We start from the raw sequence: 14,559 nt of genomic DNA on the forward strand, positions 1-14,559 counted from the left end.
CAAAGGGAGGGAGGTGATTATGATAAAATTAACAAGTTCTAACTTCCAAGCAACAACTTGAAGTTAGTCTCCAGTCAGAATCTGATCAATGTTAGACGTGTTTACAACTAGAGAAAGGGGATGCTTTTGCTTCCGAAGCAAAAGCATTCATTGAGTTATCAGACTGCATGAATTGTCATGACATACAAAAAATCAGATGATCATTGATCAATTACTAAGGTGACCTTGAGAGAATATTGATGTAATGTTGTAATTTTATAGAACAGGATTCTTCTTCAAGTGAATGAGTCTAGAGAAACAAGTAATGGCATTATATTTAGTCTCTATGGCCGGCCAACTCCTCTGGCCAATGATGTTCCCCTTAGCCATGGAGCTACCTCCATGCCTTAGCTGATTGCTACTATTTATTTAGCCTGCAAAGGAGTCTGGTGGAGACTACATTACATGTATATTGGTGTGGCCTAACAGTTGTATATATTTATTATACAGTCATTCCTGCCGAAATTTCTAGGAAGGATTCTATCTGCAGGAATCTACAATGTCTTAGTAGGTTTTTCCTGCAGAAATTTCCTGCAGGAAGAAAATTTTCAAAATTAATTTCCATGCATGTTATCATTCATACCTGTCCAATTATCAAATTAGAGAGTCTGGTCGGGCTACTAGTACCCAGACATGGGTGACATGGTCTTTGCAGCTTGCACTGGGTAGCTCAATAGCCTGAAAAAATATCCAATCAGAAAACCTTATGACATTGTACATAATGACAGTGTCAGATGGCCTGGGTTCACACGTTGAGAACCATGTCTTGGCCAAATCTTTCTATCCCTCAACTAGTTTGTAGTATTATGATTAGATTAGATTTAGATTATGAACAAGAAATTAATGATGAGAATCCTAGTTTTATTTTTAAGATAGTCGGTCATCTTTTCAGGCTCCTACTGGGTGACCCAGTAGTCAAGCTGCCCAGATAGGGGTACTGTAATTCGACGTGTAACTCAACAATAGTCCAACTTGATAATTGGACAGTGGCATTTGCATGTCAAGAACAATAGCTAAACTTAGTTTCATCCCGCATAACAATTGTTCCTTGATCAGAATAATTACCTGAGAACTGTTGAACCATGGTTGAACAGAAATGGACTGAGGATTTTATAACTCCATTGCTTGAAAGCAGGTTTAAGTTGCAATGCATGTATTAGGCTTCTTGCTCATATTATATAGTACTAGAATTTTGTCTGGCAAAACTGTCTGTAACATAATTTTCCCAATGTTTCAACTGAACTGAACTGAACTTCAATGACATTCAGGATGCTCATGAGAAAAAATTGTTTCATTTTCTACCCCTAGCTGGTACAGAACGTGTTTGTAAGCTCTTCTTTCTTTTTTGTGGTCTACATGTAGTGGAAAGAGCATGTGAAGCTGAGTGATTGAGTGAGTGAATGAGGTTGAAAGCGGCAAAAATGTACAACACTGTTAACAGATGGGTGTGGATTATGCTCTCCTTCCTTATTTTCTGCTCTGAGAATGAAGTTTTACACATCACTTGGATCAGACCGCGGGCTGAGATATAGTCCGTGAGGTCTGAATCCTTACCCCACCAGGCTGAAATTGGCACAGACAGTCTGCAAACATCAATCAATTCACGCCTTCCATGCCATTGTTTTGGGCTTTTTGCACCTCTTTGACCAGAAATTCCAGACCGCGGGCTGAAGTTAGGCTGACGGTCTGAATGGTTTTTGAGTAAATCAGCCCGCGGGCTGGGATTCTACACCTGTAGTCTAGTGCCTTTAGACCGAAGGTCCTGTAATTAAAACTTGCGGGCTAGTTGTTAGGCCTGATGGGCTGTTAGGAAAGACCACCGGTCTGCTTGTATTTATTATTAATGATATCTTAAGTTATGAACACTGCAGAACAATAATTTTCATATCACTGTGCTCATTACACCAAGAGCTACACACTGATGTGAAACTTGAATGTTGAAAATCAATTTTTACTTGAGTTTCCAAATGCCTTGTGACTTTCCAAAATTGATGCGACCAGTGTTATTTATATTTTCGGAAAGCAAAAAGTTGATTTGGGCAAGTGGATACGACTATGTATTTGCCCCGGTAACTCAAGTGGGTTTTTGAAAACTTTGTCCAACCCTGATCAGTTAGGAAAAGTACTGAAATAAATATCACCTCCTCCTCAGTGTCAAAGATTTCCCCATTGTACATGTCATCTAGACTAATATGTATGTTCATATGTCTCAGTGGATAAATTTATGTACTTAATGTCTTTGTAGATTTTCTAGAAAGTACTGAAATCTCACCTCCTCCTCTGTGTCAAAGATCTCGCCCTCCTGGTGCTTGGGCTTGCGCAGCCGCTTGCGCTTGAAGTAGCGATCGTTCAGGCGCGTCGGCAGCTTGACGCCGGAGATGTCGATCTTCGTCTTGGTGGCGATGACGTAGATCTGGTTAACGCGGCGCAGGGGGACTGCGTTCAGCTTGAATGGACCTGCAGAGAACAAGTCAAATAAGCATTAATTACTGTTGTAGAGTTTTCGTTCCAACAAAAGAAACAACCAACTAGTTGGGTAACCCTGGCTGTTGTAAGCTGAACTGATGAATAAAAATAAACACAAGAAAAGAACTCACCATAAATTTTCAGTCGACCTCCGTCCGACCAAAAAATTCATGGTTCTTTTCTTGTGTTGGAACAAAGCTTAAACTCCAGAACTACATGTACGGATTCTACCAACACAGATGAGCTTTCATTCAAAGCACAAATATATCCAACATGAGGGGCCTCTCACATGGACACGAATGCTCAGACTATGAGACTATGAAAGTTTCCTTTCACATAACAATTACTACCATAATCTTTTAAACCTAATACTATAACTCATACCTTTAGATACTGTGGAGAAACAGATCTAAGCACAGAAAACAATGACAAGTGTTACATACCAGTGACCAGAAGAAGCCCAGACATTTTCAGCTGCTTCAGGAAAATAACTTTCTGTAAAAGACAACATAAAATTTCATCAGTTACGTGGAGATTTTTGTTCTTTACTCCTGATCTATGGAATATGCCTCATTAAATACATCATGTGTGTCATCTGTTAACTGTGGCAACACCAGCTGAAGCCATGCTCACGGTGATCAAGCAGAGCTTTTTGCAGTGTTGCCTGGAAAGTTAGTTTCGCTACCAGTCTATCAATCGCCATAATTTAGTATACAGGACTGAGAAAGTGGGTAGCAAGACTGTTATAAACACAGTGCAATCAATTGGTTATCATCACTGGTTTAAGTAAGTTAAGGGTTATATATCCACAGTATCAGGGCTCAAAATACTTTTCTGCATACCTGCACTGGTGCAGGTAGCATTGAAAATTTTACCTGCACCATTTTTTTTAGGAAGTTTCGATCATACTAGAAACTATCCAGAAAGCACTGATTATTTCTTTTATAGTACCTCCATAGGTGGTAGCAGTCAAAGCAACAAATAAAAATTCACATGGACCAATGCAGGTAGACATCAGAAATACCTGCACAGCTCCAATGCATAACCCAGTATTTCGAGCCCTGAATAGGAACTTAGGAAGCACACTGCATCTCTGGTGTTATCCTTGTAAGTTTAACACAGGTTGTAACTGAATATGAGTTACCTTTCCCTTATGCCTGCCTGACACCAGGATGAGGACAGTTCCTGGTGTGATGGAGGGACGCAGCTTCTTCTTGTGCTGGGAGAACGGCTTCTTACTGCTGCGCAGTTTGCGAGGGACGTCCTCGGTAGGGTAATACTTGGGCTGTGGGGAGAAAAGCACATAATACATAAATCATATGGATGAAGCACACGATACAAAAAAAATTGTACAGTTCTGATACGCCAAAAAAAACAGCAAATCTTATTACCTGGATGTCTAACCCTCACTGACGTACCATTTTTTATCTTAGTGGCAAATGTGCACACCTTGGCAAATTAACAACACCCAATCTGTATGTGTCCTCATCAGTGTTTGGACACAGTATCAACGATAATCCGAAAGGACCGGTGAGCGTCACTCCAATGTACAGTGAGGGAAGTCATTTGAAGCGCCTTTTCCAAGGCACAACATTGGACATGTCTGGGAATCGAACCTAGGACCCCATGTCATGGTTCTGAGCCAAACACCCTGACCATTACGCCACATGATGCCACAATAAAACTACAATTTCTATGAAAAAGGTCTTAACACACAGACTATAAACGATGTCTTAGTGCTATACGCGGCGGAACTTACCGTCCTGCTAACTGGGACCTTCCTGGTGCCTCCATTCTTGTCACCGCCGATGTCTTTGGTGACGAACCTGGTGTTTTTCTTGGTTTCTGTCTTGGCCCTAGAATCAAGGAATAAAAAATTTATGTTAAACAAAGCACATGGGCAACAAATTGCTAACAATGACTGCTACAGATACTTGTACTTCCCAAGAACAGTTTTGCTTTGGAATTCACTGCCATACTCATTGAGTACTCAATGCCCCTTAGGCCTAGGAAAATAAATGTTGTGTTTCCTGTTTCCCGACCGACCCTAAAAAAACCGCCGACCCTAGCCTTATTTTTGTGTGGACCCCTGCATATTGCTGAACCAAAACATTTTGCACGACGCTACCGAGAGAATCGCTGTCATTGGTGGAACATTGGGCGCCCCGCTAGCGTTTTGAAGTCGTGTAAACAACGCTAATAATTTGTCTGATTTGTTTGTAAAACAAAGCCATCGACTCCGAAAATAAGTTTAAAAGCCGATACATAATTTTACGAACTAATCGTAGAAAATTCCCTACCGTACTGCACCATCAGCATGCGGCGGCCGCAAAAATTCGGCAACGCGAAAGAAAAATGTCTGGTCCATGATAGCAGTATTTCTCATAAAAATAATGTATATGATTTATTTTTCCCCCTTTGTCGTTCTTTTAGTCCCAAAACGTCTAAAAAAGCGGAAATTTGCCCATAAAACCGGACGAGGAAAGGTAGCTATCGACGTAAACAAATTATAAGCACATGGCGAAAATCAGCAAAATCGGCAACGGGACAGAAAAATGCCTGGGTCCATTTATCGATATTTACCATGAAAATGTCGTCTGTGGTGTATTTTTCCTCTGATGTGAGTTTTTAGGTCGCAAAACCTCTAAAAAGGCAGAAATTTGCCCACGAAAACGGACTGGCAAGGCATGGGGGAGGGCGCTGTTGACGCCTGCATGACCCCCAAAGGTTGAAGGTCATAGGGCACGTCCATTGCGCAATAACCTTAAATCGCCGATTTAGCTAATTTTTTGGGTTTCAAATTGATACAATCACACTATCGATTTTTAGGCAAACAAAGGGATAGAAACCAATTAAAATTTTGTGCAGATTAATTTTTTTTTCTTTAGAATTCTTTTTTGATTCTTTTTTTTCTCCCAAATCCCTGGGAGAACCCTGAAAACCTGTAGACTTGAATCAGGACCTGAATCTGAATTTAGCCCTGCAAGGGCTAGGGACATCTGTTACGTTCTTCGAGCTGATCGACCGTGATCTTCCATGATCTGACACCTGAGTACCTGAGTGATGAAATATAATATTGCACAATCGATTTTTCATCATGTTCTGCTTATATAAACACAGCAATCAGCAAAGTCTAAAAAAAAATAAAAAATAAAAATAAAATAAGATAATCCCTACCTACCGACCCTAATTTTTTCTGGACTGAAACAGGAAACACAACATTTTTTTTCCTTGGCCTTGGCATAACACCAGCTTCGCAGGCACATGGCGCAACGGCAGCTGGCTATATTATTACATCAAACAACTTGTTACACCTAACCTTTGCACATCTCACTCTTAACATTGTTTAAAGCTATTTAGTGATGATGCCCTTAGTGAACTGTGGCCCCTCCAAATATACCCTCCTCTGAAACAAACACAAAATCTGTCTGGCAGTGGCATATCCCTATTTTCTTCCAGTTACAAAAAGTAGGCTGTTCACAAAAGTCAGCTTATTGCAGAATGATTGCAACAAATTATGGTAAAGGTACAATGTATGGCAAATAACTTTGATTGTCAACAACTATAGTCTAATCTGTCAACATTTTACAATACATGATAATATGGCGTATTACATGTATCAACCCACCTGGGTTTTTTCAGTGCCTTCTTGATGCGCTCGTACATGAAGGTCTTGGCCCACATCTTGGAGCGGCTGTTGCGGCCGACCCCCTTAATGAGGGTGGCATTGCGCGAGCAGTGCCTAGTCTTCTTCTTTTTATCAGGCATGTTGACTGCAAAAAACACACGGCACATGGGGAATTAAATTACTGAATCAAAATATGCTAAATCAAGTTATGTTTTAGACAAATCGAGCATAACGTTACACTGAAATTTACCTGACAAAATTTAAACTTTTTTCTATGGCTTTTCTATTATTCACTAGTTAGCTATAGCTACACGGTGGCCTTAATAAATTATTGGAGTGTCGTAAGTTTGAGTCTTACTTTTGATAGAATCACTGCGCATGTTGCTTGAAAGCCAAGAATCACAACCAGTTACCCGATATAGTAAACGTAAGATAGCAGATAGTTTTGGTACAGGTATGTAGATGATACCTTGATACCTTATGACTGGACTTTCAAGAAAGAAAACGACGTCACGAGGAAAAGAAACATGGGTTTTGGACAATTCGGCGCAAGATTTGAAAAGGGGACTTGTATAAAGGATCCTAAGATAGTCACATTATTGCTTCGAGCGACAACGTGACCACCCAAGCACCGTCGCATGGAGGCCGCCATCTTTGCTCGGTTTTGATGGCAACAATCCCTACATCGGCGGCGTTTTTACCCAATAAAATGTCCTAGAATCGACAAACTATTCACGGTACAATCATCCACAAACATTCATCTAATAGTTGACAGAGTATCTTTTACTGATGTTTTGTTGTTACTGAGAAATTCGTCCGATTGTGCAGCGGCTCAATATGAAAGTAACCATTACCTTTCAGTCACTGCTGCAAAGAGGAGGAACATCCGGGGATTTCACACACACCAACTTTTCATGACGTCATCGATACACACGTTTTGATGACGCGCGGGGTCAATACACATAGCGGGAAGAGGTCATCGTGATTCTTGTCGGTTTCGTTGAATTTTAGGTGTTCTTTATCGTCGTTTTTGTGGCATATTTCCCTAAATTGCACAACAGGCAAGCAGGAGACATTGTAATGTTTAGTTGCGAAGCTTTGGGGTTACTTTGTTTTTTGGAATAAACAAGAAAAGGGACTGAAAGGGGAGGACAAGTATGCCGGTTTCAGGTACGTCTTCTTTGTGTTGTGTTTTCAACTTTGTTTAGATGATTACAGGACAATGATATAATTTGTGCGACAAACATTTCAATTGATATGCCAAAAAACAGTTACTCAAGCAACTGGATATGATTTTGAAAACGTCAGACGTTTCAGCTAGTATCCACTAGCTTTCGTCAGTGACTGAGAGACCAGAGGGGAAAGCAGGTTTATATACACAACCTGTTGATTGATATGCAAATAAAGTGAAGACAAATTTTTGGAAGTCGAAAAAGGAACAAAAGTCAGACAAGTCAAGACAAGATGATGCAAATTAGTCTGAAAGCTCCTGTTATACAACTGAACGTGAGGCCCCATGAGGGTGTTGTTCAGAAACTCATAGATGTAGATGTAGATATACAGGACAGGAGCTTAAGTGTTGTCTGTCCTCGGGGCTGGGAGTGCCAAATCCCAAGTGCCGGAAAGATCGACCCGTAGCCCCCCTTCCCTGTTGAGGGTGGGGTTGTACATTCTTTCATATATTGCCTCTTTAACACCCCGTTCCCACCAGCGTGTTTCGCGGTCTAAGACATCCGTGGACTCGAGTTTGAAAGAGTGACCCTGGTTGTGTTGTAGGTGGTGGAAATAGCTGAGGAGTAGCCGTTGGCACTAGGTCGGCAATGTTCTTTGTACCTTACTTTAAGCGGTCGACTTGTCTCTCCGATGTAGGTGTTGTTACAATTGGGCTCCTCACATTTGAGTCTGTAAATAACATTCGCCTTGGTACCCTTGTGAGGTCGGTCCTTAGGGTGTACCAGTCTTTGTCTGAGGGTTGAGTGAGGTTTGAAGTTAGTGGCTATGTTGAAGTTTTGGAAGATCCGTCGGAGTTTCTCAGATACTCCTTGGACATACGGAATAGTGATGTTGGCCTTGTTTTTGTTGGTCAATGGTTTGCACTTCTGGGTTTTCTTAGACTGATCTGAAGGTTTGAGCGCTTTGTATGAAAGAATGTACAACCCCACCCTCAACAGGGAAGGGGGGCTACGGGTCGATCTTTCCGGCACTTGGGATTTGGCACTCCCAGCCCCGAGGACAGACAACACTTAAGCTCCTGTCCTGTATAACAGGAGCTTTCAGACTAATTTGCATCATCTTGTCTTGACTTGTCTGACTTTTGTTCCTTTTTCGACTTCCAAAAATTTGTCTTCACTTTATTTGCATATCAATCAACAGGTTGTGTATATAAACCTGCTTTCCCCTCTGGTCTCTCAGTCACTGACGAAAGCTAGTGGATACTAGCTGAAACGTCTGACGTTTTCAAAATCATATCCAGTTGCTTGAGTAACTGTTTTTTGGCATATCGTATTACCTGGATGTGTAACCTTCATCGACGTATTTCAATTGATACAAAGCCAATGAAAGCAAGTACTTTACATTGTGTAGAAGAAGAAGAGAAAAGTAATACACATGTATCTTTAGGTAAATGTGTACTGACTCAGTACACATTTACCTAAAGATACATGTGTATTACTTTTCTCTTCTTCTTCTACACAATGTAAAGTACTAACCGTGCGTGAATGATTTATCTAGTGGTGATATTGAATGATTGATGGTGACTGTTACTTAGTCTTAGATGATTAGATAAGACTTCTTAGTGTCCATTGTTGTTCAATAAAGTGATTGATTGATTGATTGATTGATGGTATCACTGACAAAAAGAGCTTTCTGCCCATCTCAGCTGAGAACTCCCAAGATGACCAGGTCAACTATAGACAGAAGTACAAGAACTTGAAGAGGAAGTTGAAGTTCTTGGTTTACGTAAGTCAACCCAACTCAATTACAGTCTACTGGAAGCTGTGCATGTCTACTAGTTCATCTGTCTGCTTTTAAGGGGGTTACAATGTTTTTAAAAGTGATACCGGTTGACAGCTTGTCTACAATTATAATGGAAACTGCCGATGTGATGCTAATGTGATTGTAAACAAATTTACTTGACTGTCTTTTGTCTACCAATGATGTTGGTCACATTCTTTATTTAGGAGCAGGAATGTTTCCAGGAGGAGCTGAGAAAATCACAGAGGAAACTGCTGAAGATCAACAGAGATAAAAGGTAGGAACATAACAAATAAAAAAAAAAATTCAATCATCTTAATCTGTTCGGAGTTTTAATGTTTAACAGCATTAAAATTTTCTATTCCTTTTTCACTGGATACAATTTTTGCCTTCTTTTTTTCCTCCACAGCTTCCTCTTGGATAGGCTGTTGCAGTATGAATGTATTGACCAATCATCTTCAGGTATGTGAATTACCCTTCAAAAGGTGTGTTTGCTATGAATATGTACAATATCTTGTAGCACCTAGGGGACGACTACATGTAGTATGATATTGAAAAATGGAAGGCACAATGTTTTGTTACAGTGATGCAGTTGCTATGTGTAAATGAAATCACAGTTTTCTAGTTGTCAGGTTATCCAATCATGAATTTTTTTCTTTTACTCTCAGACTCAGAGGAGACAGCATCATCAGATAATGCTAGTGACACAGAAGGACAAAAGGTCACAGGGACTGAAGGCTCCAAACACAAGTGAGTCACTCTGAAGTTTGTGTCATGTCCGGTTTATATCTGGTAAAAATGCAACTAACATCTACATGTTGTACCATATTGCACAGCCCTTGCAGGCCATAGTGTAGGCCTTTTTTTTCCAAAGAAGTTGTGAAGAAGTTGTGCATTATAAAAACTACAGCTACAAAATGTAATTCTACAGGGGTTAAATCTGATCGGGGAATAGTATATAGAGTTGTAGAACTACCTGTACTGCATTTCACATAGCTTTGGAATATATATTATAACATTAACTCTCAAATCTGACTAGAGAAGAGAAAACTGACAATCTTAGCTACATTTGTATACCTTTCGACATTAATTGGTAAAAAAATCAGACGGCTTTGCATAATTTGATTACCGACAAATGTTGTGAATTTCCAGGAAGAAGACCGCGTCCTACCCTCCCATGTTTAACCCCGGCACCATGTCGGGCATGTTTGGACCCCTGGGGTACCCACAGACTGGCGCCATGGCACAACCCATGATGGTAACTTCTCTTCTTTCTTATTACATGTACTTCCGAGTTTCATTGTTTGTCATTGAGATGTGAAAAGTAGATGAGCAGACCCCTATTCTATTGTACATTGATGAAAGGAGACATACAAATCATCATCATAGTTCATACAAATGAATTCTAGTAAAGAGGCTCTTTTCAGCTGATGTTTCGGTGACCGTCTGTTACCTTCCTCAGGGCAATTCTGACTGATTCACATTGCACAGCACAGGTGTCGCTTCTATAGATATGTTTGTTAACATATTTACACTTACCAACTTCATAATGCTCAATTCATGTGAATATTGTAAGACATACAAAGGTATTTAACATTTGCCACTGCTGCATGCTACTTTTATGCCTGAACACATCAAGGTTCACATTTTCTTCCTTGTAATGTCAATACTCAATTCTCCATGCTCTCCACAGGGTCCGTCCATGGCTGGATTTCCAGGCTACTTCCCTTCAGCACAGAGAGTGAAGAGCGAGAGCCCCGGGCCAGGCAGACCAAGAAAACAACAGCAACAGAGACCCAAGAAATGTAAGCTACTAGTATATTGGAAACAATTACATGTACATGTATATGCTTTATTAGTCTTGTATATGCTTTATAAGACATGATAGTCTTATAGTTTATTCATACTTATAGCACCAACAATTGACACTTTTGTGATCTTTTTTTTTGGGGGGGGGGCACTTACATAGCCAGTAGTCCAGTACTGTGGTTGCTAAGTTATTGTTGTTATGTGTTCTTGATTGCACTATCTTTATTCTTAGCCTCAACCAAGTCTAGCAAATCGAAGGCAGCCAAAGACCATGGTGAGTCCTCTGGTAAGGGGCAGCTGACGTCCTTACAGATGCCCGGCCCCCCGTCTGCCACTGTGCCACATGAGCTCTTCAGTGGGGGCTCCGGCAACCCAGAAAGGTGACCAAGAGTTTTTGTGTACTTACTGCAGTGTATTCTTTTCAGTGTACTTATTTGTAGATTATAGTGTAGTTATGACGTAAGTTACAACACAACAAAAAAAAGTCCTACAGAATTTTAAGCTGTTCATATTGCATCCTTCATCAACTACAGCAATCATCAACTTAAATAACAAGATCCTTAGAGTACAACCTAAGCAATTGGTCAAAAGTGTCAGACACAGATGAACCTTTCTGCTAATTTTCAAAGAGGTAGATTATTTACTGACTGCCATACATTTTTCCTCACATTAAGACTCTCTCTGCTCTACAATTAACAGTGAGCAAGAAGCAGATTATTTAGTGTATACATGTAGTTGTAGACTGACTGTCGTACATTTGTCCTTACTTCCCTCTCTCTCTTTACTTCTTCTACAGTGAGCAGGAAGCCCCGATGGATGAGTCCATGTCTTCCCAGAGTTTACCCAGTGACTTGGACGATGCTTATGACGGTGATGATAACTTAGTCATCGACATACCAGAATAAAACTTAACAAAGATATAATTAATGATAATGACATTGTACTTGTAGGATACATGCATTAGTGTGTAACAGCTGAAGTGAGAAGAAAATCATGTTGAAGTCTTGTGGTCGGCAGTTTTTGTAAGTTGTACAGTCAATGATGAATAAAAAAAATTGCAGTACATTTCTTTCAACCTCATGAATACTGTTACGTAATTATTTCTTCGTTTTTACGATGTTTCTACCTACTTACTTGGTAGTGGTATTTCTTTCGACATATATTTCTAGATAAATAATTATGAATTATGCATAATTTCATTTTTTACCATTGCACCAAAAAACAGCAACATTTAATATGTATCTCAGTAGACTTGCATGTAATGTTAACGTACACATCACAGTTTTGACACAGCCTTTCTGGAAGTGAACCTGTCCAGTCTGAAGGGGGCCATGTCCAAACTGGGAGGTTTGTCCAACGTCAGCTCACACAGTAACTTCCCCACCATGGGTGCCAGCTTGAATCCATGCCCTGTAGAAATAATGGTTTTAAGAAACATTTGATTAAGGTTTAAACTATCATGAAAGTTCGTCTGTGTTGGTAGTTACATCTTAAAAGTTAAAACTTTTGATCCAACACAAAACACTCTGGTCTTCCTCAGTAGACTGACCCAGTGAAGCTTGTCATGTGGCTTCTTTGAAGTGTGACGTCAACACTGGGTCAAAGGTATCTTGGATCAAAAGTTTAACTTTAAACAAGATTTAAACTGTAGTGGGGAATCCATAGTAATAGGAAGGATTTAAACTAGCTGGTAGCTGAAGAAAGATGGTGGATGCCTTCTGAAAGCTTCTGTGCTTTTACTGTTAGTAAGTCGTGTGTACCAGTTTAAATCCTTCCTCTTACACGTTTTTTAAGATACAATTCTGTAACAAAGTGTTCCGCGAGATGGCATCGACTTTTTCAAATGGCAACAACTGTTTACGAGATGGAAATAAGCATAGGAGTTACCTGAGAAGCCAGCCCCAATGACAATATTCCTGTGTCCAGGGTGTCTGTCTAGAATGTACTCTCCATCTGGTGTGTTCTGTAAAATAATCACAGTACCTTAATCAGATGATAGTGTGTCATACAAAATGTAACACAACACAGCAACACAACTAGCCTGGGCACCAGACTGTTTCCAGGACCTACATAGGCCAGTTCCTCAGCTCCAGGGCCAACTAGCCTGGGTGCCAGACCGTTTCCAGGCCTACAATTATATATAGGCCAGTTCCTCAACTCTAGGACCAACATGCCCCAAGGAAATTATACCACAGTTCCCCTGAGGCCCAGATGGCTAACTCTAGGCCTTGCGTGTTCTGGGTCTGGCATCGAGGCTAAGCAACAATTTGAACTGAAGTGTAAAGTGAATACCAGACTAAGTATGCAGCACTAAATTATTTCTAACTTTATGTATGTCTCACATCACTACTGCTCATTGTAAAGACGGAACTCAGACATGCTGTCCTCACTGCAATAAGTCTGTGTGCTGTGACGGGAAGAATATTGTTTTTTGTTCTTGCTGTAGAAATACATTTCATAAACAATGCACTCCAATTACCAAACAAAACCAACAGTACTGGGAATCTTGGATATGTTCTGAATGCTGTGTGCTCTTTCCTTTCTGTTACCTAGAAGACACCGAACTTTTAAAATGCATTCACAGTACAAACGATAGATGTGATTACTCAAATATGGTTTTTAATCCGTTTAAGTTAGACATTGAAAATGAAATGAAATATACGGATAATTGGGACCCTGATATAAACTTTTTTAATAGTTCCACAGCAGCGAACGCAGTCAATCAATGTAGATATTACTCTGAAGATTCATTCAACAATATGTGCGACAACATGACATTTAATGATGAATCCTTTTCCATTTTCCACCTTAACATCAGGAGTCTACCCCTTAACCATGACCATTTTTCTCATTACCTATCTTCGCTCAAACATGGCTTCTCTGTAATTGGTCTGACTGAGACTTGGCTAACGGAATCAACTTTACAGCTATATGATTTGCAAAATTATGTCTCTCTTCACCACTGTAGGTCAAATAGAGTAGGTGGCGGAGTTTCCCTCTTCATTCGTGAAAACTTGAATTTTGTAGAAAGAAAAGACCTTATTATAAACTCAGAAGATGAGACCGAATCCCTTTTCATAGAAATTCCTATGTCCTCATCATGTCCCACAAAAAACATAATATTAGGTTGCATTTACAGACCTCCTGCCACAGACATAATGAACTTTATCAGTCAACTCTCAGTAAGCCTTGACATTATAAATAACGAAGGTAAAACGTGTTACCTTATAGGTGACTTTAATATCGACCTCCTTAAAAATAGTAGTCACCACTTAACAGCTGACTTTCTTAACACTTTGTTCTCATGCAACACTTACCCTACTATTTCAAAACCATCTAGAGTAACAAATAAATCAGCAACATTAATAGATAATATTCTGACCAACTCTTTGAACGATTCCTATGTATCAGGTCTGTTAACTACAGATATCTCTGACCACTTTCCTATTTTCTATATCAAAGAATCTCTTACCAGTGATAAAACAAAATGTAACAAACATAGTCAACGCAATTTTAATAGTATTAACAAAAACAAGTTTCAAACCTTATTAAAGGACGAAACTTGGATGGACATATACGAATGTACCGATGCTAATTCAGCTTATAGTAAATTTAGCACAATAATTCAGTCGCATTTTAAGAAG

The 14,559-nt window shown here is 39.8% G+C and overlaps 3 protein-coding genes across 3 annotated transcripts in view; 1 reads left to right on the top strand and 2 right to left on the bottom strand.

Annotated features, from left to right (window-relative positions):
• The window catches only part of LOC109487164 (60S ribosomal protein L6-like), an 8,698-nt gene extending 1,610 nt beyond the window's left edge, over positions 1 to 7,088 (bottom strand). Inside the window, exons 1-6 of the mRNA XM_019791144.1 lie at positions 6,988 to 7,088; positions 6,134 to 6,278; positions 4,265 to 4,361; positions 3,650 to 3,790; positions 2,949 to 3,000; positions 2,312 to 2,496 (exon numbers count right to left, since the gene is read on the bottom strand). Of these exons, the coding sequence (XP_019646703.1) occupies positions 2,312 to 2,496; positions 2,949 to 3,000; positions 3,650 to 3,790; positions 4,265 to 4,361; positions 6,134 to 6,273 (615 nt within the window). The 5' untranslated portion in view covers positions 6,274 to 6,278; positions 6,988 to 7,088. The remainder of the gene's footprint in view (positions 1 to 2,311; positions 2,497 to 2,948; positions 3,001 to 3,649; positions 3,791 to 4,264; positions 4,362 to 6,133; positions 6,279 to 6,987) is intronic.
• Positions 7,089 to 7,095: 7 nt separating this feature from the next.
• On the top strand, positions 7,096 to 11,978 carry LOC109487163 (INO80 complex subunit E-like). Its single transcript, XM_019791143.1, has 9 exons — positions 7,096 to 7,303; positions 9,012 to 9,091; positions 9,313 to 9,383; positions 9,516 to 9,568; positions 9,775 to 9,856; positions 10,259 to 10,364; positions 10,800 to 10,911; positions 11,148 to 11,295; positions 11,712 to 11,978. The coding sequence occupies exons 1-9, from the start codon at positions 7,291 to 7,293 to the stop codon at positions 11,818 to 11,820; spliced, it is 774 nt and encodes a 257-aa protein (XP_019646702.1). The 5' UTR covers positions 7,096 to 7,290; the 3' UTR covers positions 11,821 to 11,978.
• A 27-nt stretch (positions 11,979 to 12,005) lies between these two features.
• Positions 12,006 to 14,559, bottom strand: part of LOC109487165 (peroxisomal sarcosine oxidase-like) — an 8,027-nt gene continuing 5,473 nt past the window's right edge. The window contains exons 7-8 of the mRNA XM_019791145.1: positions 12,803 to 12,878; positions 12,006 to 12,325 (exon numbers count right to left, since the gene is read on the bottom strand). Coding sequence (XP_019646704.1) covers positions 12,192 to 12,325; positions 12,803 to 12,878 — 210 coding nt within the window. The 3' untranslated portion in view covers positions 12,006 to 12,191. The remainder of the gene's footprint in view (positions 12,326 to 12,802; positions 12,879 to 14,559) is intronic.

The sequence above is a fragment of the Branchiostoma belcheri genome, unplaced genomic scaffold (genome assembly GCF_001625305.1).
Source record: "Branchiostoma belcheri isolate BF01 breed outbred unplaced genomic scaffold, Haploidv18h27 scaffold86, whole genome shotgun sequence".
NCBI lineage: Eukaryota > Metazoa > Chordata > Leptocardii > Amphioxiformes > Branchiostomatidae > Branchiostoma > Branchiostoma belcheri.